General features: G+C 42.4%; 1 protein-coding gene across 1 annotated transcript in view; it reads right to left on the bottom strand.

The window, feature by feature from the left end:
• Window positions 1-11,538: 11,538 nt before the first annotated feature.
• Window positions 11,539-26,629, bottom strand: part of LOC120764798 (guanine nucleotide-binding protein G(q) subunit alpha) — a 319,804-nt gene continuing 304,713 nt past the window's right edge. Inside the window, exon 7 of the mRNA XM_040088826.2 lies at window positions 11,539-16,176. Within this exon, the coding sequence (XP_039944760.1) occupies window positions 15,986-16,176 (191 nt within the window). The 3' untranslated portion in view covers window positions 11,539-15,985. The remainder of the gene's footprint in view (window positions 16,177-26,629) is intronic.

The raw sequence follows: 26,629 nt of genomic DNA, 5'->3' as shown, positions 1-26,629 counted from the left end.
TTACCCCATTCAGGGTGGCAGCACAAAGAACTTACTGGAGGTCACTTACACGGACCATGACATGGCACAACTGATTTTGACAACTAATTCTAACTATACCCCCTACAGGTTGCAGCTCACAGAGGGTTTGCACCTGAAAGACGACGACTGGAATCTTGTGTCAGTTGACAACAGTGAGCAGGGCACCTGGCCTAGGGTCGAAGGTAAGCTCATCGTAGTGGGGGACTGCAAACACACTCCAAAAGAGATCGAAATCCTTCCAGGAACACTTGACAACAATCCTGGAAGGTTCGTTCTCTGGCTACGCTGCACCCACCCACCAACATTCTTACCTAAAGGGCAGATAGTTGCTCAGATCATACCCGCCTGGGAATGCCCAGAAGACAACATACCAACAGCTTGTCCAGTACACAACATCACAGAGGTGAAGCCCCAGGTGGGGTGTGAGTTAAGTGTGGGTGGTGAGGCCATTAACATCACAGGCCTCCTCGACACGGGTGCACACGTGACGATTCTTCCAGCTAAGCATTGGCCATCACATTGGGCCTTGGAAAACGTGGCCGTACACGTGCAAGGTATAGGGGGAATGCAATTGGCCAAACAAGTGGAGACTCCTCCAGGATCTCAGACAAATTAACAACGTGATTGAAGACATGGGCTCTCTCCAACCGGGCATGCCTACCCTGACCATGCTCCCACAAAATTGGAAATTGGCATTTATAGACATAAAAGATTGTTTCTTCCAAATTCCCCTACACCCTGACGATGCCCCGCGTTTTGCATTCTCGGTTCCCACCATTAACCGAGAGTCCCCGAGGAAACGCTACCATTGGCAAGTTTTACCCCAAGGGTTGAAGGTTTCGCCTATCATCTGCCAGTGGTATGTGGCTTCCTTGCTGTCCCCGGTCCGCGTAGCCGCAGAGAAAGCAATCATCCATCATTATATGGATGATGTGCTTGTGTGTGCCCCCACCGATGATGTCTTGTCACATGCGCTTGACCTGACAATTAATGCGTTGGTTGTTGCAGGGTTCGAGCTGCAGGAAGACAAGGTTCAAAGGATGCCACCTTGGAGGTACCTTGGTCTGGAAATTGGCAAGCAGACCATTGTGCCGCAGAAATTGGAAATTAGGGCCAAAATCCAGACCCTCGCAGATGTCCACCAACTGTGTGGGGCATTGAATTGGGTGAGACCCCGGCTAGGTCTGACCACCGAGGACCTAGCCCCTCTTTTCAATTTATTGAAAGGGGGAGAGGAGCTGAGTTCTCCCTGGGAACTAACCCCGGAAGCAAAGGAGGTGCTGGAAAAGGTACAGCATCTGATGTCCACTCAGCATGCTCATTGGTGTGATCCGGACCTGCCTTTCAAATTCATGGTAATGGGGAAATTGCCACACCTCCATGGGGTCATTTTCCAATGGAGGAACAACATCAAAAAGGACCAGGGCAGAGAAGACCTACTTCTAATTATAGAATGGGTCTTTCTCAGCCATCAAAGGTCCAAGAGAATGACACGTCCACAGGAACTGGTGGCTGAACTGATCCAAAAGGCTAGAGTCCGGATCAGGGAATTGGCCGGATGTGATTTCGAATGCATTCACATTCCAATTGGATTAAGATCGGGTCAAATTACAAAAGCGATGTTAGAACACCTGCTTCAGGAGAATGAAGCACTGCAGTTTGCTCTGGATTCTTTCACCGGACAAATCTCAATTCATCGGCCAGCCCACAAAATTTTTAATCAGGATGCCAAATTCACATTGAGTTTGAAAAGTGTTCGGAGTAGGAAGCCTTTAGAAGCCTTGACAGTTTTCACTGACGCGTCTTTACAAACAAGCCCTGGGTCTGTTGGTAGATAAACTAGCACTGAGAGATAAGCAAAACAATGGGAAGGATTCTATTGATTGATGAATGGAAAAGAAGATACTTGCCTTTACAAACAAACCATAGGTTTGTTTGTAAGTGAAATTGAATATTGAAAGATGAAAGCAACAATGGGGAAAAACCCATAAATCCCATAAAAATTAAAAATTAGGGGGGTTATACATTAAAAGGGGAATCTGAGGTCTTAGGCATTTCGGGAAGTCTGTACCTCTCAAGTCCCTCAGCCAATGGGGAAAGAGAGAGGGAAATGCGGCCGGGAAATTAGGATAAAAAGGAGGCTGTGTCCTCCGAAAAACTGAGGGACCCCAGGGGAAATGCCCCATGGCCTCTCCCTTTATTCAAATAAAGTAAAAGGACTCCTCTGTCTCCTTTTTGGACATAAACCTCTGGTGTTCGTGGATTAATTTTCCTAACAAAACCAATCCCTGGCTGGTTCTGAGAATTGGCACATTGTTAAACGAGTAAGACTAAGAAAGCTAGATCCATCTCTGTGAGATTCACATTTTAAAATGAACAAGCCCAGGAAAAAGCTCTCGTTTCTGGCGTTTGAAGGGACAAGTTCTCCCTCCCTCCCCTGGCCGATACTGGGCCTGGCCACAGTTGCTAACATCTTGCTGAGATTAAGCCCTTCCCCGCCGCCAGCCCGGGACAAGCTGGGGTCTGCCAGGCCCCAGAAGCAGCTACGGGCCAGGCCAGGCCCGCTCCGCTGTGGCCCACGCGGCCCGGCAGGGGCCGAGCTCAGCCCCAGTGATGCCTTAGTGCCTTAGGGTTGGGAGCCTGCCAGGACCCCGCCTCCCCCCCCCCCCCCCCGCTCCCCCTTTCTCGGATGGCGGTGGGAGCAGCCTGGCTGAGGATAGGGGCGGGGGCGAGAGAATTGGCCCAGCCAGGGGCAGCAGCGGCAATGGTCCCGCCGCTCCGACCGGGGGGGCTATGACAGGTGCGGGGGGCCCATCCCCATCAGGGGCGGTGGCGGTGGTTGCCAAAGCCCATCCCCCCCCGCCTGCTGTGTTGTCGGCGGGGACAGGGCCGGGGGTGGAGGAGCCTGCAGCGCCATCAGGGGCGGCACTGGTAGAGGCGGGTCCGGGGGTGAAGGGGCCCTGCCTGGACCTGGTCACGAGCCCCCCTCAGATAAGGGGCTATGTGTCATTTCTACATTCACTATTTCATATCAACTCATCATTTTTCTTACTTTTCCCCAGTTTCTTCTTTAAGATCAATATATACTTTTTCTCTGGCTCTTGGCGACAAGCCAACACCATAAAGAGCTTAGCATATTCTAGCTCGTCGAAATATCGGTCTTCACGTATGCGGGAGATTAAACTTGATATTAACTTCTTATCAAGACTCCCGAATTCAGGCCACGTCTGGTAGTTATCTAGTTCATAAATCGGCCAGATTTTTTTCTGAGAGCCTACTAGTAAGTTTAGATTTAAAGAATAAGGAATCCCCCCCAGTTAAATCAGTCCAGTTTTTCAAAACTAATGCCAGGGGACTATCTCTTGGGATGTTATTATTACAATATTCACAAGAAAATATACACTCCATTGACTTATTAAAGAAATATGGGTATTGATCTAGTATCGATACCCAACTGTGACAGACAAAAACTCTCTAATAGTTTAAAGTTAGAAAGTGTATGTTTATTACAGCCGGACAGCATAGCAGGTTATTTCCCTAATTCGCACTGCGAAATTCACACAAAGCCCTTTATTTACAAAAGTGTTGAATACCCAAATACAAATGCATATTCATACCCCTGTCACCTCCCATTCCTCGCTTCATATGCTAATTGGCAAAAAGGCTATTAAACATGGGCATTTTGTTTCCTAAAATGAGTCAGGGGTCTATTCTGGGAAGGGGTCACCCAAAATGAGGAAGTAAGATGAGTCTTCCTCGTCCTGACCTTTCTACCTTTTCAATGTATTCGTGAGAAATGAATCCTTGGTTGAACTTATAGTTCCCTGTGTTGAATGGGTTCTTTAAGCAGGAAGTCTGCAGTTATATCTTATATCTTATTTATCGCATTTTGGTTTTTTGTTACAAGCACAGCTACAGAAACATAAAGCTGACAAGCAATGAGTTACTAAATCTGGGATAGCTTATCTAAGATCTGGCCTCTGTTAACTGCAAGCAAAGCTTATCTACCTACTTCAGCTAATTCAGCAACTATTATCTTAACTTTCCTAAAATCCCTAATTCTTCAAATTTAATGTCTCACCATACCTCAGCAGTTATGAGTAAGAAAATAATTAGGGGGAGAGAGAGAAAGCAAACAAGGACAGGATTCCTGCTGTTCAGAGCCACAGGACAGGGACTCACTCCCTGCACCACTGCTGGCTTCACACTAACAGCACTGCAGTGTAACCCTGTCCTCTCACTACCAGCGGGGAGATCGAGAGCACTCCGCCTGACCCTCATGCCCTTTCACTAACACCAAACTCAGGTGCTAAACAGAATACCTTTTTATTCAATTACTCACGTGTCTCTGTCAGGTCCACAGAACTTTGGATTCTTGGGCCCTGATATCTCCTGGGCCACAGCTAGAGCCACCTCTGTCTCGGAGTACTGGCAGGAGCTGGGTGTTCCTGTGGTCTAGGGGGGGTTTTCAGATGCCTCACTGTCCCTTTGTGGTTGCCAGAAACTGATGCTTTAGGAAGGCTGACCTGAAACAGACTGGACAGAGCTAGAAAATATGATATTTATTGAAAGGCCTCCAGGATCCACCTTGGGCAAGACAGGAGCCTAACCAAGGCTGCAACCAGGGTGGCCACCAAAGAAAGATGGCTTCGGGGTCACAAGATCTTACATTTTTATGAGTTTTGGTCCATTTGCATATTGGGGTTTGATTGTCCAATTACAGCTTCAGGTTGTGAGGTCTCATCCTTCTTGTTCCTCCCTTCAGTCCACCATTGTTTGTGCTTTTGAACTGAAAGTTGTCCTTGGTCTCCAGCAGGAAAAGGATTTGTTTTGTCTACCTACTCTGTGAAGAGAGCTTACTGGCACTTAATATGAGGCTCAGAACTACATCCCTAGGCAGCATAGAATCTGAAAATATGAAAGCTTAAGGCATCAGCAGCGGCTGCCAGGCAGGGGGAGGCAAGACCATCAGTTGCTGAGTCCTAGTCTGGCTGCTTAGATTCTGCCAAGCCGCTTCACCCCCCCCTCCCCCAGCATGGCCACCAAAAAATGCTCCACCATAAACAGCTCCTGCCACTGCTCAGCAGAGGTCATGGGACTGACAGTGAGAGGCAAATTCCTGATGCAAGGCCTGGGCAAGATTAACTCTTTCAGTGCTGTAAAACTCTCTAAAACAGATGAAACTTACAAACATCAATCTTCTCCTGAGTCAGAGGAAAAGGAATGGTGAAGACATGTAAAGAAAACAATATGGAGACACCAAGGTCAGTGAAGAAGGAGCCAAATCTCAGCTGGGAGGAGAATGAGGAGATGCCTTAGTCTTGGGATGAAATTCTTTTGTAAGGCCATGATGATGGACTGTGATGCACTGGAATATCCCTGTAATTCATGAAAAAGCATAGGGTGTGAAAAACGCCAATCACTTGTTTTTAAAATTTTGAAAGTTTAATAGTAAATAAGATGGTTATAAAAATAGAATTAGAGTAAAAAAAATTTGAACAATTAGAGTTAGGACAATGCGAGACAATAAAAACAAAGTTACAGACATCTGGGTGCCTCCCCGAGCAAAAAAGCTCCAGAGAAGGACCCCCGTTAACAAAGGATTATCTCTTAAAAGCAATAGCCTGTTGAATATTCATACATTTCATACATGATGCATAAATTCCATTCAAACAAAGAATTGTCTCTGGTTAGTATCACTTTTTTCCTTTAATCTCTATGGCATCTTCAGGGCTGAGCAAGGCAGGAGAAGTTGGTCTCTTCTGATAAGGAAGTAGTAAATTATTTTTTTCTCTGAAAGATTTACGTTTTCCAGTGGTTGGTATATAAAAACTATATTTTAACTACAAAACTACATTTACCATACTATCAAAATATTAATACAACATTAACAATCAATACAACATAATACATATAGTAAATATCTTGCGTAGAGCCATATAATATGCACTTTTCACAAGGGGATTAAGTGTTCGAACTGTAGACATGAGCAAAGGCATCCATGCTGAAGCAAAGCAGATGTTGAAGTAGCTGTGATCCAAATGACAAGGTTCAACAGAGAGGTAAGAGTGAAGAAGACCCTTTGCTCCCAGGGAAAGAAGAAGACGATCTCTGTTACCAGAGATGAAGATGAGTTCAGAGATAGATGAAGAGAACCTTTGCTTCTGAACAGCTCATCCTTAAAAGTGTACCCCATTAGCCAAAGATTGAGCCCTTGAAAAGAGTTCTGGGGAAAGCTGTAAGTCGAGGAGAGGGATTTTCACATGGCAAACAGATTTCCATCTCCCAGGCAGCTGATTCACTGTGACACTGAAGCCACAAGAGAACTGTTTCTCGTGAAGAAGTCTCCATGGCATGGCAAGAGAGACTCCTCTCCCTGAGAGAACTGATGAAAGACTATTCTAGAGGTGGTAAACTGACTGAAAGTCCCAGGTTTTGTCTCTGTACATTGTCAGTGGGAAAATAAAGAAGGTTGTGGGGGGAGGAGAAGTGTTCTGAAGGTTTTATTCTGATTCTTAATATTTTTCTTTTAATTCTGTTCATTAAGTTTTCTTTATACCCCTTTGTTTTGAGCCTGCTTTGCTCTTCTCCTAATTCTTCTCACTGCAGAAAATGAATAAATTCTAGAAGGTGCATTGGCATTTGGTCAGCAATAGACCCACTACATTATTTGGTGCACTGGCCGGGAAACTCAACTTTGGCAAACCAAAACCACTACAGAAACTAAGCCTCTTTGAATAAAATGGCTCAAACCCAGAAAGGTTTGAAATATACCCAAAAAACATAATTAAAACCAAACGAGGTTAGATGTTGGCACTAAAAGATATTGGTATGTTTTATTTAATAGTAAAAGAGGCAAAGAGAAAGGAAGAGAAAAGAAAGAAATAGGAAAAGAAGTGTGTGTGTGGGGGGGGTGGGAGGACAGGGAGAGAGTGACAGGGGCTAGGTAGAAACATATCACCCTTCTGGTCGTCCCTACAACATCTCGTTACTCCCTTCCATCTGGTCTTTCTGGTGGTGAGAGACTCCCCTGCCACCTACCACTGCCGAAAAGTATGGAATCCCATGGATTAATGGGCCAGGTGGGAATGCCCAGGTGCCTCCCTTTGGAAGGACAAGTTTGACATTATCCCTTGCAACACTGTGTATCTGTTGCACCATGTTGCAGTGCTCTGGTGCAGGATCTGGGGACTCCTTTCAGGGCCCTTTGATGGGCCATGACACTCCCTCTGCTGTCCTTTGCCTGGATGCTGCTTTTCCTGCGGTAAAGGGGCCTCACAGCTTAGCTCCTCTGCACAGTGGATGATGGGCATTCACTGCCTCACACCAAAGGCTTTTTACCACACACCAAAAACCTCTCCTCCCCCCCTTTGGTGTGAGGGTCTGTTCGAGCCTGGCAGCTGATAGCCCTGGGGCTGTGGTCACCACCCCAAAAGTACTAAGCTTGATGTCTCTGTGGATGCATTCTTTTTCCCTGAGTCTTATCTTCATCAACAAGCAGACCAGGGCTCCATTCAGTATTTTGGTGGTTTTCTGTGCAGCTTTTGTAATACAGTTTTGCTATAATAGGCAAAAGGTCCTTCATGAAGATATTTAAGCCATAAATTATAACATTCAGTCTCCAATGCTCAATTGTTATACTTTTCCTTTCCTAAAACCAAGCATGACTTGTTGGCTTCAGTCTGAATACCATTTGGTTTAGTCCATATTTGCACAAAATTGTTATTCTTACAGAGCTCTTGTCTTACCATTTTCATTAAAGGCTTTTCCTTTTCTGAATAAAAATGAAATCAAGACCATTCAAATTGAGTAGGGCAATTCTCCCAAGCCAAAATACCTAGTAGCCCAGGAAGTGCTTAAAATGAGGGGCATAGATTCTGCTCACTGTTCATGGAAATTTTAGGATTACATTTTAAGAGGAAGGTAAACTTACATCTTGTTTTCTAACTTGTGCCTTGGTTTAGGAATATAGGTGTCTGCCAGGGAAAGCTGGAGCTTCCCTTGGAATGGAGAATGTAAACACCCTTCCTCCAAATTATTATAATTTTGAAATTAAGGGGCCTTCAGGCAAAAATATGGGAATAGGAGTAACATTTCTTTACTAGGAATATTAAAATAAAAATGTAGTAAAAAAAAAAAAAAAAAAAAAAAAAAAAAACCCAAAAAAAAACCCCCAAAAAAACCAAAAAAACAAAAAAAAAAACACTGACAGAGTCAGAATATGACCTGACACCTTGTTGGTCAGGGTGTTGGTAGCAGTCTCATTAAGTCCTCCTGGAGTGACAGATGTGGTTCTGTGGAGCAGAGATGATCCTGTAGAAGGGTGTAGTTTTCCTCTGAAGGCCCAGTGGTGGTGAGATGGGTCCGGTTTTCCTCTGGGAATCCAGTGGAAAAACAGGCTGTCCTGATGTTCTGAATCTCAGGTTTTTATCCAGGTAAGAATGCTTGGCTCCTCCCTCTGGGTGGAGCATCTTACAATGGGATGATGCAATTTTATCAGTCATGCAGTGAGCCTTAATGGCCCATTAACAGAAGATATCCCCCAAGGGAGGATGGGTCGTGGGAGAGAAGAAGAATACTGCCCCACCTGGTTTTAAGAGCTGGCCCATCAACAGAAGACACCCACCCCCTCTCCTCTGGAATCATGAGGAATGGGTCATAGAAGAGAAAAAAACACTTCTCCAAACAGTTTCAACAGATAGTAATAGAATACATACTTTTGGTTACATCTTGCATTGCAACCCAAGACAACTTGTAAGCCCTTCTTTTGGTCACACACTTATACCTCTTCCCTTTAGTCAACTTGGGATGTTTGAGCCACTGATTAGCCAAACTGGATTAAAAAAAAAATATATATAGAAAATTAAGTACTAAACTAGTCAAGCAAGAGTAACAGAAATGAGTGGGCTGTTTTTACCCAGTTTACTGTCTTGCCAAGTACCAAGGGTTGACAGAAGAGACAGGGAAAAGTACAATGTAGCTGAGACCCAGAAACTGAGGAGGAGTTAGAGAGTGGTTCATTTTGGCAGTAGAGCTATGAAATTGTGTCAGTTGTGAAACTTGTCTGTCACTGATACCAGAAGAGTTCATAAGAAACAGTCAATTGCATATTTTGTGGCAGATGTTTGCAAATACTCTGAAACTGCTAGGTGTTTGGGACAGTATAGTACAAACCAGTTTCACAGTCAGGTCATATAAACATAGTATGTGATATAAGTTTATGTCACATTCTCTTGATTTGGCACAGCCTGGTTTTTGGTAGTGGGGGGAGCCACAGGGGTAGTAGCTTCTGTGAGAAGCTGCTAGAAGCTTCCACCATATCCAACAGAGCCAATCTCTGATGGCTCTGAAGATGGACATGCTGCTGGCCTCAGAGAGGTTGGTAACACCTCTGTGATGACATATTTAAGAAAATCAAAACAGCATGTGCATGGGTTTTTTTCAAGGGTGGTGAAGCGCCACCGCCGCGGGCCATCCCTGGCACACCGTGCAGCAATGCACCACTGCAGCCGCTGCCATCTAGGTGCAGCCCACAGCGAGCCTTGTCTGCCTGCCCGCCTCCAGCCAGCCGCACTGTGGGTGAAAAGGGCAAGGGCAGTGGCGGAGGCTTCCCCTTCCTGGCACCCCACATGAAGAGACGCATTAAATAGCACCATCACCAGCAGCAGAAGCATGATGAGCAAGACCCAGATGTGGAACCTAGACGAGGTCAACTTCTCCACACTGCAGGATCTTGCAAGAATCTTTAAGTCAGTGGAACTTGTTGACAATAGCACCTACAAGCAGCAGTTTTTCTTCTAGTCAGAGAAGAGGAGGAAGTGAGAACATGTGAAGGAAAACAACATGGTGACACCAAGGTCATTTGAAAAGAAAGAGGGGAAGGAGGTGCTCCAAGCGTCAGAGCTAAGATTCCTCTGCCAGCTGTGGTGAGGACTATGGTAAAACACACTGTCCATTGTAATGCATGAAGTCCACAGGGGATGCAGAGATATACTTGTAGCCCGTGGAAAAGTGCTCACACCAGAGTGGGTGGATGTTAGAGAAAGCTATGATCTAGTGGGAGACTCAAATAGAGAGAGAGAGAGGGCCCCTGCTTCTAAACTAGAGCAGCCTATCCTCAAAAGACTGCACCCTGTGGATGAGTGACCCATGCCACAACAGTTTTGGGAAGACTGCCCATGGGAGGGACCCCATGGCATAGCAGAAAAAAATACTTCTTTACCTGAGCAAATGGAAAATATGACCCCCTTCCCTCCAACTTATTATAACTTTGAAATTACGGGGCTGTCAGGCAAAGATATGGGAAAAGGAATGACAGTTCTTTACTAGTATATATATATGTATAATAAGGCAAACAAACAACAACGGCATCAACAACACACAGAATAAAACAGAGACCCAAATAACAGCCTTCTCTTGGCAGTCAAGCACTTTCCCCTTTGGTGTAGTTATGGTCAGAACCAGCAGGGGTGCTGTTGGCTCCCGGTGAGGCTGGGCAGGTGCAATGATCCTCCTGTGGCTGCAGAGGGTGCTGTGGCACGAGTTCAGTCACCTCCACATGGCCAATGGCAGGCAAGCCAGAAGAAGAGAGAAAAGGGGCTTCCTGTACAAATTCACTGGGGCAGTCAGTCCCGGTGCCCTTTGGATGGCAAAATGGACTGTAGTAGGAACCTCAGAAGCAGCAAACTGGAATGACAGAGGTGGGCACACCTGGGATGACAAAGTGTAGCACAGGTTCCAGGGCCATGCCAGAAGCAGCAGGGTGGCCGGGTGTCAGATTAAAATGTAGCAAGAAGCTCTGAAGCAGCAGCAGAAAACAACAGGGTCGGGCAGGGAATCACTCCCTTGGATAGCTCACTGGTGATGGCTAGTCTCAGGGTTGGGCCACACAGAGGGGTCCCCCTGGTGAGCTCCCGGGGCAGCATGCACTGGCTCTGGGCTCCTGAGCAAGCAGAGGAACAGAAAAGCAAGCCAGCAAGCCCAGTCACAATGCCAAAGGAGAAGAAATAAACCAAGCAAAAACCACAAAGCAACAGTATCTCCAGTAAGAGGCACTGTGCCGTGTGGCCACTGAGACAAATCACCCCACCAGAAGGAAGCAACCCCTCACCCCCAACCCTTGTAGGATCTTGGGCTGGGTCTCACCCATTGCGATACTTCCAGAGCTGGGGGGAGGGGGATGACCATTTCTGGAAAGAAAACAAAACCTCAAAAAAAAAAAAAATAGATATGGGATAAAAACCATTCCCAAGACAAATATTTTGGGAGAACAAGCCCAAATATATTTCAGAACAGCTAAATGTCAATGAATGAAGAAGATACTATATTACAAATCTGTGGTGAAAAGTAATGTATTTTTAACCAACATGAGTGTTGAGGAGCATTTATGCATTAGTTTTTAAACAGAAAAACAGAAAACCACACCCTATTTTTGTCCCCCAAACAATATACAATACACATTTAAATAACACTTTAGAATAACAAATATGATTTTTATTTTGTTAAACACTGCAAGTTTAAAAAATGTATCTGACACCCCTTCAAATATATTGTCAAAGAAAAAGATTTTCTGCAGCATGATAAATAAGAAATCCAGCAAGACTTCATCTTAGACCATAATTTGATAGAAAAACCCCCAACACCACAAAAACAGCAATCTTATTCTTATTCTTATTCTTATTCTTATTCTTATTCTTAAACAAGAGTAAGATTGTTCTGGTTAAATTCCCTTGCATTTTTTGACACTACCTTCAACATCAACTTTGCCCAAATGATTCTTCAATTCCTTTTTTTCCAGCAACATAGCTACTGTAAAAAACCTTGAGTGAAAGTTACAGTAAAATCCCTGTAACTAGATAAACCCTCAATGGATTACTGATTACATGGAAATGTTTGTTTGGACTGATAAGTAAAATGGTAAATAAAAGCAAAAGAACAACAAAAAAGAGGAACTATCAGTGGTTCTTTTCAAACAAAAACACATTGTTTTTCATGATGTCTACTAAACTAGCAAATTGGACGGGGACATACAACCTTAGTTGCTTATGTCCAGAGAGGGACTTTATCTGCAGAAGTGTGAACATCTCAAATAGCCATTAATTATCTACAACAGGCCATTTTAATTTCCTTACTTGTGACACTCTCCAAAACATATTTAATTTATTGATTTTTTAACTAGAGGTAGGTAATTTGTAGGCCTTGCTAATATACTGTGCACACTTCATTAGTTTGCTAATGTAATGCAGGATAATCCTGCACAGACTTTCAATACCAGAAGAACATATAATAAATTGTTTGGACATTATTTTTCTTTTCCACATGGGTTAACATATCTGTTTTATCCTATTATTTCATTATTTTGTGAAGAATGCATAACAAGGGAAGGACCATTAAGTTGAGCAACTGCAAAGTCTTGCATCTCATAACCAAAAGCTCAGTCTAGCAATATCTTCATGTGCAGCCCTTTTATCACCTTTTAAAGTTTTTGCAAATCATGCAGACAGTTCTGACTGATAACCAGCATAAAACCTCTTCTCCACTTTCAAACTTTAAAAATTGCTTCACAATCATGTGGCAGTATGATTTAAAACTATAGGTTACCTAGAAAATCGTCTGAATTATAAAAGTAAATTGCCCTTATAGCTTCATCATCCTATATATGTAAACAAAGTGCCAGCTAATTAGTGAAAAAAGCAAGTTTAAGGTTTTTGTAAAACATATTCACAGCTTTCTTGTACACCTAGAATAGTTTCCCAATGTTTTCCTTCTCTCCCATTTATGACATTCAATGAAACAATGTAATTTTGTAAAATCAAAAGGGTTCCTGTCTTATTTTTGCCTTCAGCTTCATATTAGAGGCACATGCTTCTAGACTCATGCACTATAATGCTAGTGGAAATCACCAATTAAAACAGCAACAGCAATGGAATATACCGCAAATGAGAACATCTGTCATTTAAAAATGAAATGTTTTTGTAAACAGTCACACTGCAATGGTATTAGGTGAATCATGTAAGGCTTGGATTAGCATGCTGACTATATTTTTTCAGAATATGTTTAAATGATCTAAACATTGTCACAGGTTCAACTCAATTAAAATATACCAGAAGTAGCCCAGTGGCACACACATTTGAATTATATATCAGTATATCTATAAAGCATGAGTAAATTTTTGAATTTTTGGTTTGTTTTTATGCAAAACTTTTTTATATTAAAACTACATCCCCCAATATTCCATAATAAAACAAACCCAAACCTTCTTAGACAATACTGGCTTTCCCCCCCCCCCCAGTTCTATTTATACCACAAAATCCAAGGTGGCCAATATATTCACAGGCTGAAAGAAGGGATATTATCACACACTCCAGAGTCAATGGTTAAAACAGAAGATTTGTTATGTTTATAAGTAAGATCAGGGCCAATATTAAAATTACATATATAACAAGAACAGCTGTTCTGATGATGCATTTAGATTGTCAGTGTCACTTTTTATAGCCTTCAACTATGTGCTTTAGCTTTATTAAACAAGCTTTTTTAACTCCTTAAAATTTTTAACATTAGCAACTTTGTTGTTGTTAGATCTAAGGTTTCTGTAATTTCTGAATTAACGTTTAACTGATCTGATGGGTTTATTTTATTATATTTTTAGGGAAATAGGGTATACCCATTAGTACTTATGTTCAATGGTTTGAAATGTCTCTAAATTCACTTTTCTAAAAAAGGCTATTAGAAAGGTTAAATTAACTGAAGTTGAATCTGCCAAATACAAATTGATATTTAAGATGTTATACTCTAATCCTAGATGTAATGGCATAAATTCTTCTAACCAAAACAGCTTTTACATCTGTATAAAGCCCTAACAAGATCTGAGCATTGTTTTGATTTTGAATGTCCTCTGTGTGTCTCCAATTTACTTTTACTCAGGAATGTTCAAATGATTCCATATAGCACAATGCAAGTACAATTCTGTACTATGTTAAGCTTTTTTGTTGCTTTTTAAATAAAAATAACAAATACCTAGTCAGGAATTAACTGAAAAAAATTATGTCCTTCTCTTAAAAAAGTAAATAAAGTAATGTTCTTTAAAATGTGAATCGACTATATGACATTATACAATTATATAGATACATATCAACACAGCACATTCAATTTGCCAAAAATTAATTAATATAAACCCAATATGGATGCTGGCATATATATGTATGAACAATGATTATAGCATTCATAATTGCACTATACCTACAATCAGTTTCCAATCATAAGGTGTTTTATGAGGGAACAAAAACTGGCAACTATTCTTATTAATGTTATTTTAGAGTGGGGAGTATCAAGAATGAAAAACATCTCATTAGTATTTATTACCTTTGCTACTCAAGTAATAAGAGATTGTTTTTCCACCTTTCCTTTCTGCTGAGAGGCAGCAACTTCTGTGCTAAGTGCACTCTATTGCTACTTGGCAATGTAAGTAATTCAATTGTCTGACCTCAGAGTTCTGTGTAGCTTGCTAGCAGTCATGCACCTGGTCAAAAAATACCTTTAAACCCAAGCTGCTCATTGATGGGTGCTACATTTTTATTATTAAAAAATTGCATGTTTAAATTTCAAGAGTGATTTGCATTAAGAATACTTTCTAAAGAACATCAAGAGAGACTATTTTGCATGAACCCTATAAAATGTCTGGGAATAGGTCGAGGCAACCTTATCAAGAAAGGTTTCTGAATGTGATCATTCATCAACTTCATGCTGTACAAAGGTGCTTGATATTATTAGAGAAAACATTGTATGCAATCTTATGCCATCTCTGACATAAGGAGAGAATTAAACTGTCTTCTATACACATATACTGAGTAGCATACTCACTCACACTGTTCTTTTTGGCATTAGAAAATGGAACACTTAATAAAAACAGGAACATGAGTTAAAACTATGTTTATCATTCAGCAGTTGACTCAATCAGGTCAATTCCCAATCTATTAGTTTGGCATTTCAATCACTATCTTATGTTTCAAAGGTATTGGTTTCATAAACAGCCATATTTTGCAAGATTTTATACAATGAAAATTATTTTTTCTACCATGAAAAAACACTTTTAAAAAGCTCTAACTTAAGAAAAAATGCACACAACTGAAAAATAAACCCCTACCCGTTTCAGGCTGTAGTCACTGGGGAAAATGTAGTGTCCATGACATTTCTACTTGTCATTAGTGAATAAAGGAAAGAGAAAATAATGGCACATGGCAATTAAAAAGAGATTCTGTGATATTCTATGAACATCTGAGATTTATGTCCTGAATTATTTCATTACTGTCTTCTACGCATCTTTCTGAACTGTGAAAGTATCTTTAAATTCTAAATCCACACACAACTATTTCTATTTTGCCATTCCCAATATTCTAGTCTCAGAAGTGAAGACAGAATGAGAAAACTAATTTTAAGAATTAAAAAATCATACTATCAATACTTTTGATCCTTCAGAGAAAGCACATTCTGTAAAATTTCAATGACTGATCACTTCTGATGATAGTAATTTTCTTGAACAAATCACTCAACAGAAAATATATTATCAAGGAATGCAAGTGGTGAAATGGCCATTGTACTTTTAAAACAGAGAGGGGAGGAAGGAGGGAGAGAAAGGGTCAGGGAAAGAGGAACCAGCTTAATTTTGCTTCAATAGCAAAAACCTGTTATCCTTTGTGAGTGTATGACTGAGAATTTAGAAACCACTGAGTCACAAGATTTTGCCTAAAAAATAAGAAAATGTACTGTAAATGTACTTCAGCATCTTTTGGTTTTCCTCCATGTAGTTAGCATAATATCATAATATTAATTAATATCTCAGTGAACATTCTCAGAGTGCAGGCTAGCAATAAATTAATATTATGCAACTGGTTTTCACAGATAATACAGTCCCTCTTGTTCATCTTTAATCATGCAAAGGTGGTCTTGGAGGCCCAGTTAGGCACAGTTAGACCAGGTTGTATTCTTTCAGGTTTAACTGTAGAATCGTGTCCTTGACAGCAGCAAAGACAAAGCGTATATTCTCTGTGTCTGTAGCACAAGTGAAGTGGGAGTAGATAATTTTGTCACTGTCTGGATTCAGGTCTACAAACATCTTCAAGATGAACTCTCGTGCCGCTTGTGCATCACGTTGTGGTCCTGATAATTAAGAAGAAAAAGTCAGTTTCTTCTAAAGTCAATTCAGTATTTGAGCTTATTTAGGAGGGGAACCTCAGGAGCAGAAACCAGAAGAAAGACTCAGTCTGTTATCCTTGTATAAGAGAGGAAGGGAAAAATTTTACTAACAGATTCTGCCATATACTATTTTTTCCCAGTAGGGACCATTAAAAAATAAAAATAGAAGTAATATCCAGAAGCTGATAATAGAAGAGCTGCTCTTTTTGTGCTGACTATCCTCTTTCTTCCATAAGGTGTTAAAAATGGAGACATGAACTTGATGACCTCATAAAATGAAAAACAGAAGAATTAGTTGCTTTATACTCATAAATATATTAAAAATTAATAGATTTGGCCCGTTTTCAGTCTACTATATTTAAACTATACTTAAGTACATTATTTTAAAATGTAGCATAATCAAGTTATATCTTAAACCGGTCTGACATCGTCCTCAACAGAATTTAATTTACTTTAGTGTGGTGGGTTTGGTTTGATTTCCTCACATGGGGCACCAATTCCAATTTCAAACCACCACATATAGTGATAGAAAAATATACATGCTTGCTAGTTAAAGCTTTTCAATTGCAAAACTTAATGTTCTAAGAAATCAATTTTCTAAATGATATATAACAATTCTATTAAATTTAAACAAATGCTGTAATTCTCAGAACATGAAGTCTAGGTAACCAATCTGCATATTCTGCTTTGCAGAAGGCAGAAGGCAAAATAATGACTTCCAATCAATAGGAGTGAGAATTAGTTCCTGTTCACAGCCAAAAGAGCAGTACAGAAGAAGGAACATTAGCCACAAGTTATTTTTTCCTATACAGTATATACATATACTGTTCCAGTGCAATTTTCATAGGCCATTATTCCATTCTCCTCCTATTTCTGCAGTGTGGGTTTCTACAGAACGTGTGTTTGCTGTGCCTCTTCCTCCTATCTCCTAATTAGTTCTGGTCTTGTGTCCCAGGTTACAATGTAAGATGTGCCCAAAGTATGTATTCTATCACCATCTACATGAGCTGTTCAAACTAGGTTGGGCAGTGTTTCCCTTGTCCCCTCCCTCCAGACTATCTTCTGTTAATGGCCCATCAATGCCTTCCTGCATGACACATAGATAACTCCCTCTGGGAGCTATCTCTGTTTAATGGGCAATCAAGGATCCATTGCAAGACTCATAGAATGATATCAGCCCATTTTGAGACGCTCCGCCCAGGGGAAGGAGCCAAGCATTCCCACTTGGATATAATCTGGGATTTGGGACAGCACAGGCAGCCTTACCCACTGGATTCCCAGAGGAAAAGAGCTGCCAGACCTTTCTGCAGGAACACTGCTTCAACAAGACCACTTCATCTGGACTGCTACCACAGGATTTCAGATTGCATTCTGACTCAGTAATCTTTTGTACTATTGCATGTGTTTTGTTTTATTTTATTTTACCTTTTCTTTCTCTCCTATTAAATTGTTTTTTCTGACTTGGAGTTTCTCGCTGGTTTTGCCTTCAAGCCAGCACATATATTTTGGCACTCAACGTGGGGCAGGACGTACTGAGAAAAGTCAGAATTACAATTTTGTAGTGAGGAAAAAAAAACAGCTGTCCACTATGATGCTCAACATGCTTTCATATATTATACCTCTCTCTCTACATTTCCCCGCACATGGGGCAGTATTTGCTGCTCTTAATGCTCATGTGTAGACCAGGGAATGGTACCAAAATTGCTTTATTGGTCTATTATGTTTATTGTATGATAACCTCTGAGGCAATGAGCATCATTCAGAATACATACTCTATTCTCTTTTCTTGTCCTGGTCCAGAATGCTACATCTGGGCTCTCAACAATTGCACCCAGCCCCTGTAGGGAGGGGTAAAGAATGATTTTTTCCAGTCTTTTAGGCCTGGCACACCAGTTTTCGAAAGTATTGAGTTCTTTCTAGGTGCCAAGGACAGCATAATATTGTTGCTTTGTCTTCTCTGCACGGTCTGCACCATGCTTAGAAATCAAACACTACATGGGGTGGTGCAGCGTCTCCTTGAGGAAGAGCGAAAAAGAAACAAATGCAAAACAACGGCATCCGTGTCTACACAAACTGTCACAGAGGAAACAGGAATCGCATCTATGCAGACTGTTACAGAGGAGAAAGGAACCAAAAATAAAGCAATAGTATCCACATCTACTCAGACTGTCACAGAGGAGAAAGGAACCAAAGGTGCTGTCAGCATCTCCACACAAACCGTCACTGAAGCAGAACAACCTAAACCAGTAGCAGTTGCCCCCGTTCAGAAGAAGAAATCAAAGAGCAAATCAGTCCGCATAGTGACTGATGAGGATGTGGCAGGACCTTCGCACCCAGCAGAAGAGACAGAGCCAGAGATCATCACCCGCTCTCTATCCCTGGGTGAAATGCGTGACCTGCGGAGGGAATTCACCTGCCAAACGAGTCCATCCTGACCTGGCTGCTCCGCATCTGGGACCCTGCAGCCAATGACACCATTCTGGATGGAAGTGAGGCCAGGCAATTGGGATCACTGTCTTGGGATGTGGTCATTGACCAGGGGATCGGGAGAACCCAACAAACTCTCAGCCTCTGGCGGCGAATGCTAACAAGTGTGAGGGACAGATACCTTTGCAAAGAAGACCTCCAGGTGCACCAAGGAAAATGGAGTGCAATGGAACAAGGTATCCGATGCCTGAGGGAATTGGCTGTGCTGGAGATCATTTTCTCAGAAGACGAGAGATTTCCTAAAAGCCCAGATGACGTCCAGTGCACAGCACAGATGTGGTTGAGATTCGCACGGCTTGGACCAGAGATGTACTCCCGTTACCTGGCAACGCTGCAATGGAGGGAAGGCGAGGACAAGGTGGGTATCTTAGTCAATAAACTAAGAATTTACAAGGACACTGTCACTGCCCCATTTCGTACCCATGTCTCATCCGTGGAAACAAGGCTGGCTGAGCAAGTCTGGAGTTTGATTGAAGAGGGCCATCAGAAACTGAAAAAGGAACTTAAGGAAGAAATTTACCACATCTCGCCAGAACCAAGAAGCGTCTCTGCCATTAGGAGCAGATATCCGCCAGCCAGGGAGAGAGGATACACTCCACGGGGTAACCTCTGGTCTTTTCGTTGGGAGCATGGAGAAGACATGAGGAAGCGGGATGGAAAACCCACCTCCTCCTTAGCTGCCTGGGTACGTGAACTGAAGAGAGAGACACCTACCACAAGAAGCTCATCTAGAGTCAACACTGCTCCAGTCTCTCAGGCACAGAACTCCAGACGGTATAGGAAGGATGATATGACTGATCCTCTTGAAGGGACCTCAGGAACATATTTACAGGAAGAGAGCAACGTGTACCATGACCAGGAATAGGGGGGCCCTGCCTCTAGCCAGGTAGAGGAAAGGGACAATCGGATCTATTGGACTGTGTGGATCCGATGGCCTGGAACATCTGACCCACAAAAATATATGGCTTTGGTTGACACTGGTGCCCAATGTACCCTGATGCCATCAAGGTATGTAGGAACAGAATCCATTTCTATTTCTGGAGTGACAGGAGGGTCCCAGCAGTTGACTGTATTGGAGGCCGAAGTGAGTTTAACCGGGAATGGGTGGCAAAAACACCCCATCGTGACTGGCCCAGAGGCCCCATGCATCCTCAGCATAGACTATCTCAGAAATGGATATTTCAAAGACCCAAAAGGATATCATTGGGCTTTTGGGATAGCTGCTGTAGAGACAGAAGACATCAGACAACTGAATACCTTGCCTGGTCTCTCAGATGACTCCTCTGCTGTGGGACTACTGAGAGTTGAAGAACAACAGGTACCAATCGCCACCGCAACAGTACACCTTCGGCAATACTGCACAGACTGAGACTCTGTGATTCCTATCCATGAGATGATTCGTAAACTGGAGAGCCAAGGGGTGGTCAGCAAGGCTCTTTCACCTTTCAACAGCCCTATATGGCCAGTGTGTAGGTCCAGTGGAGAATGGAGACTGACGGTGGATTACTGTGCTCTGAATGAAGTCACCCCACCAAGTGCTGCTGTGCCAGACATGTTGGAGCTTCAGTACAAGCTGGAGTCCAAGGCAGCAAAGTGGTATGCGACCATTGATATTGCCAATGCCTTCTTCTCCATTCCTTTGGCAGCAGAGTGCAGGGCTCAGTTTGCCTTCACCTGGAAGGGTGTACAGTACACCTGGAACCGACTGCCCCAGGGGTGGAAACACAGCCCCACCATCTGCCATGGACTGATCCAAACTGCACTGGAAAAGGGTGAGGCTCCTGAACATCTACAGTACATTGATTGTCACCGAGACCCACAAAGCAGTCACACGCAGAGAAGAGATTTCGCAAGGCAGAGGTCCTTCCGATCCCAGCTCACAGCTGAGAGAGCTGAGAGAAGAAGAGACCCCTTTGTTTATTTTTTTACTTTTTATACATTTCTGGGTCTAGCAGAAGATTAGCTTTTTGGGGTTTCCACCCCTCAGCCTCAGTGGCTAGACCAATTGTCAGTTACAATTGTTTTCAGGTTAGAAATATGCAAACAAAGGACAGAGAATGAAAAACAAAGGATTTGTTTATGTTACATCTGTGGGAAAGGTAGAAAACTGCTCTAATATTCTACAGTAACTAAAAGATCTGACTCCATTTATGAAAATCAAAAGGCTAATAAAGAAACTCAAAAAAAACCAGAGTAAAACATTGATGACAACATAGTATGGGGGAACACAGCAGGGGAAGTCTTTGATAAAAGAGAGAAGATTATCCAGATTCTGCTTTAAACTGGTTTTGCCATTAAGCAAAGTAAGGTTAAGGGACCGGCTCAAGAAATCCAGTTTCTGGGAGTCAAGTAGCAAGATGGACGTGGCCAGATCCCCACAGAAGTAATCAACAAGATCACCGCAATGTCTCCACCTACCAACAAGAAGGAGACACAAGCTTTCCTAGGCGCCATAAGTTTCTGGAGAATGCACATTCCCGAGTACACCCAGATTGTGAGGCCTCTCTACCTAGTTACCCGCAAAAAGAACAATTTCCACTGGGGCCCTGAACAGCAACAAGCCTTTGTCCAGATCAAGCAGGAGATCGCTCATGCAGTAGCCCTTGGACCAGTCAGGACAGGACCAGAGGTGAAGAATGTTCTCTACTCTGCAGCCGGGAACAATGGCCTGTCCTGGAGTCTTTGGCAGAAGGTGCCTGGGGAGACTCAGGGCCGACCACTGGGATTCTGGAGCCAAAGCTACAGAGGATCTGAAGCCAACTACACTCCCACAGAGAAGGAAATCTTAGCCGCCTATGAAGGAGTTCAAGCTGCCTCGGAAGTAATTGGCACTGAAACGCAGCTGCTTTTGGCACCCCGACTACTGGTGCTGGGGTGGATGTTCAAGGGAAAGGTTCCTTCCACGCATCATGCCACTGACACCACATGGAGCAAATGGATTGCCCTCATCACACAGCGCACCCGTATTGGAAACCCAAATCACCCTGGGATTCTGGAAATTATAACTAACTGGCCTGAAGGTGAGACTTTTGGATTATCTTCTGAAGAAGAGGAGGAACAAGTGACACGTGCCGAGGAAGCTCCACCATATAACAAGCTACCGGAGACTGAAAGACAATATGCCCTCTTCACTGATGGTTCCTGCTGAATTGTAGGCACTAACCGGAAATGGAAAGCTGCAGTATGGAGCCCCACACGTCAAGTTGCACAAGCTACCGAGGGGCAAGGTGGATCAAGTCAGGTTGCAGAGCTTAAAGCCATCCAGCTGGCTTTGGATATTGCCGAACAAGAGAAGGGGCCAAGACTCTATCTCTACACCGACTCGTGAATGGTAGCTAATGCTCTGTGGGGATGGCTGAATCGCTGGAAAAAGGCCAATTGGCAGCACAGAGGGAAACCCATCTGGGCTGCTGAGATTTGGCAGGACATCGCCACCTGAGTAGAGAAGCTGACCGTGAAGGTTCGACGCGTGGACGCACATGTGTCCAAGAGTCGGGCTAATGAAGAGCATCACAACAACGAGCAGGTGGACAAAGCTGCCAAAGTGAAAGTATCACAGGTGGATCTAGACTGGCCGCACAAGGGAGAAGTATTCTTAGCCTGTTGGGCCCATGATGCATCTGGTCATCAGGGGAGAGATGCAACGTACAAATAGGCCCGTGACCGAGGGGTGGACCTTACTGTGAACAACATCTCACAGGTCATCCACAACTGTGAGACCTGTGCTGCAATCAAACAGGCCAAGCGGGTAAAGCCTCTGTGGTACAGTGGACGATGGTTGAAGTACAGGTATGGGGAAGCCTGGCAGATTGACTACATCACCCTTCCCCAAACCCACCAAAGCAAGCGTTATGTGCTGACTATGGTGGAAGCCACCACTGGATGGTTGGAGACCCACCCTGTGCCTCATGCTACTGCTTGGAATACCATCTTAGGCCTTGAAAAGCAAGTCCTGTGGCGACATGGCACCCCTGAGAGAATTGAGTCAGACAATGGGACCCATTTCAAGAACAGCCTTATAAACACCTGGGCTAGAGAACATAGCATTGAATGGATATATCACATCCCTTATCATGCACCAGCTGCCGAGAAAGTTGAACAGCGCAATGGGTTACTTAAGACTACCCTGAAAGTGCTTGGTGGGGGGACTGTCAAAAATTGGGAAGTGAACTTAGCGAAAGCAACCTGGATGGTCAACACTCGAGGGTCAATCAGTCGAGCTGGTCCTGCCCAGTCTGAACCCTTGCACACAGTGGATGGAGATAAAGACCCTGTGGTACACATGAAAGGCATTTTAGGAAAAACTGTTTGGATTAATCCCACCTCAGGCAAAGGCAGACCCATCCGTGGGATTGTTTTTGCTCAAGGCAAGGACCTGGTTCCACTTGGTGGGTAATGCAGAAAAATGGGGAAACCCATTGTGTACCACAGGGAGACCTAATCTTAAGTGAGAACTGGGTGTAAGGTTTTATTCTGTATATGTGTATGTATAAGCATGTGTATATTTATCTATCTAGCTGTAAGAATGTATTAATTTGGGTATGATGTAGATGGTCATAGAACAAGGGATGGATTATGTCCTTAGGTTACAATGTAAGATGTGCCCAAAGTATGTATTCTATCACCATCTACATGAGCTGTTCAAACTAGGTTGGGCAGTGTTTCCCTTGTCCCCTCCCTCCAGACTATCTTCTGTTAATGGCCCATCAATGCCTTCCTGCATGACACATAGATAACTCCCTCCAGGAGCTATCTCTGTTTAATGGGCAATCAAGGATCCATTACAAGACTGATAAAATGATATCAGCCCATTGTGAGATGCTCTGCCCAGGGGAAGGAGCCAAGCATTCCCACTTGGATATAATCTGGGATTTGGGACAGCACAGACAGCCTTACCCACTGGATTCCCAGAGGACAAGAGCTACCAGACCTTTCTGCAGGAACACTGCTTCAACAAGACCACTTCATCTGCACTGCTACCACAGGGTTTCAGATTGCATTCTGACTCTGTAATCTTTTGTACTATTGCATGTGTTTTGTTTTATTTTATTTTACCTTTTCTTTCTCTCCTATTAAATTGTTTTTTCTGACTTGGAGTTTCTCGCTGGTTTGGCCTTCAAGCCAGCACATCTTGTTATATGACCGTATAAATAACAGCACTCAAATGTTATATAGTTCTGTCCTTGAATGGTTATGAAATCTGTACTTAGGAAGTTAGTATGTGCCCACATAACTTTCAATGACTGCTCAATAAAATTAAATTTTAATATTTAAACACACATTTAAGCATTTCTAATTTGGATAAATGCACAAATTAGGTAACAATGTAATCACAAAAGATAAAATACTTTCTGATATCTATTGGTTGCAAAGTCTTGTAGAAGGAGAACATGATTCTACAATATCTTGTATGCACATGAATATGTTTGTGTATATATAGACACATACACAGATATTTTCTGAGATGTAGAGAAGGACATGTAAGCGTAATACTTTTTCTGAACTAGGACAAAGAGGACTTCAAAATTTTAAAAATTTCTAAACACAACAGATTCTAGCCTTCAGCTTCATCACATATTCTATAGAAACAGCAGCAAAATTAATTTCTCTATTATAGTTTTTTTACTCTTAAGAAGTTTAAACATTTACAAAGGAGACTCCAACATTTTCAAAGACAATGATTTCTTCAAAATAAGATATTTATTGTTTTAATCAACTTCCTAGAATTTTGTTAAACAATTTTAAAGTGGGTAGGCACAGGCAGGTTTGTTCCTCTTTTAAAATCTACTGCACTATTTAAAGCCCATATCCAAATTTCGCTTGCATAATAACGTCTGGTTATTATAATGTAATTCAATTTATTATTTTTTTTTTTTGGAATTCAAGTACAGAAAACTGAGATTAAAAAGAAAGTTTGCCATCTCAGGTATTTAGAAAAAGGGAATGAACCAATGGTAGATGCTAAATGGTTACAATCTAAATAATCTTGGAAAAGAATTATAATACAAATCAGTAGATTTCTTGTCCATAGCTCCCTTTTTAGCAGTCTTAAAGGGATTTCTGTATATGATAGTCAAGTCCTGTATAAAAAGCACTACAATTTAGCTTGGCTACATTAACTTGTAATTGTCAGCATTTATTTTCTTTGAAGACTGGAGGGGAGTGTGCTCCCACAGATAGATATTTTTTAATTCTTTCCTTCCCAAACATGGCCACTTTTTGTCTTTTTCCTCACTCCCAGCACTTCATTCTGGTCTTTGAGTTGGTCTTTTAGTATGATCTGTGAAAGCATATCCTCATGTGGTACTCTGACCCTAGAGCACATCTCAGTCTCTCATCCAATGTTATTATGACATACTGTGTAGTACAGCTGCTTAGTTTAATCAGTCCAGTTTGCCATCCTGTTTACCATTTCTCATCCCTATGGTACTTTCTCCATTGTACTACCCACATGGGAAAAGTGATACAGCTGAAAATTACCTAATTCTGATGAGTTCTTCAAATGTGTCCGTCTTTAACATCTCCAAACAGGGTGTTGGAATAGAAGAGAGGGAGACACAGTGACCTGTGTAAGCCAAACACTTTGCAACTGCCTTGGTTTCGGCTGGGATAGAAGTAATTTTCTTCATAGTAGTTGGTTGTATTGTGTCTGACTAAGAGTTAATTTTTTTTCTTAGCAGACCTCACAGTGTTTTGCTTTGCATTGGTAGTTAGGAAGGGTGTTAACACACCAGTGTTTTGGCTACTGCTGAGCAGCACTGTCCCTCTAACATTCCTTACCCTCATCAAGGGTCTATGAGTGGGCAAGATCCTGGGAGGGGACACAACCAGGCTGGCTGACCCAAAGTACCGAAAGGGATATTTCCTACCATGTGACATCAGCTCAGATATAAAATCTAAGGGAGAGAGGAGGAACAGGAACATTCATTATTCTACAATTTTTGCCTTCTGGAGCAACTGCTACACGTGCTGAAACCCTGCTTCCTGGGAAGTGGCTGAACATCACTCACTGATGAGAAGTAGAGATTAACTTTTCCCTTTGCTTATGTGCACTCAAACTTTCACTTTTTTTTCTTTTTTTTTTTTTTTTTCTTTAGTAAACCGCATTATCTCAACCTACTAGTTGTTTCCCATCTTATTTTCTGTGCGCTGTCCCACTGGGAAGGGGAGTGATAGAGTGGCTTGATGGGCACCTGGCATCTAGCCAAGGTAAAACCACTACACTGGTACAGTCCTGTGTTTTAGATTCAGTATGAGAATAATGCTGATAGCACACTGATGTTTTGGTTGCTGCTGAGCAGTGCTTACCCTGAGTCAAGGCCTTTTTAGTGTCTCATGCTCTGCCAGTGAGGAAGTGCACAAGAAGCTGGGAGGGAGCACAGCTGGGACAACTGACATGAAGTAGCCAAAGGGATATTCCACACCATAAAACACCATGCCCAATGTATAAGCTGGGGGAAGTTAGCCAGAAGGGGCCGATCATTGCTTGGGGATGAGATGGGCATTAGTCAGTGGGTAGTGGGAATTTACATTGTGTGCTAATTGCTTTTATTAAACATCAATTGTTTTTATTTTTGTCCTTTTCATTAATATTATTATTGCTATTATTGTCATTAGTATTATTACTATATTTCACTTTACTTCAATTATTAAACTGCTTTTATCTCAAACTATGGATTCTGCCTTTTTTCTGATTCTTCTCCCCAGGCAGGGAGGAGTGAGTAAGCAGCTCTGTGATACTGAGTTTCCAGATGGGAGGAAACCACAACAGCCATCCATCCCATCTTTCCACCAAAAGAAATCAAATTAAATCATAACCTCCTCTAAGGGGTTAAGTCCAGCAAGATCTGCAGAATTAGACACTTAAAAGACTTTCAGGTTGTCTTGGGTTATGTAACCAAAAATGTGTACCCTATTTCTTTCTGTTGAA

Source organism: Hirundo rustica, chromosome W (assembly GCF_015227805.2).
Source record: "Hirundo rustica isolate bHirRus1 chromosome W, bHirRus1.pri.v3, whole genome shotgun sequence".
Taxonomy (NCBI): domain Eukaryota; kingdom Metazoa; phylum Chordata; class Aves; order Passeriformes; family Hirundinidae; genus Hirundo; species Hirundo rustica.
The sequence above is the reverse complement of the archived record's forward strand: the minus strand, read 5'-3'. Positions and strand labels throughout refer to the sequence as shown.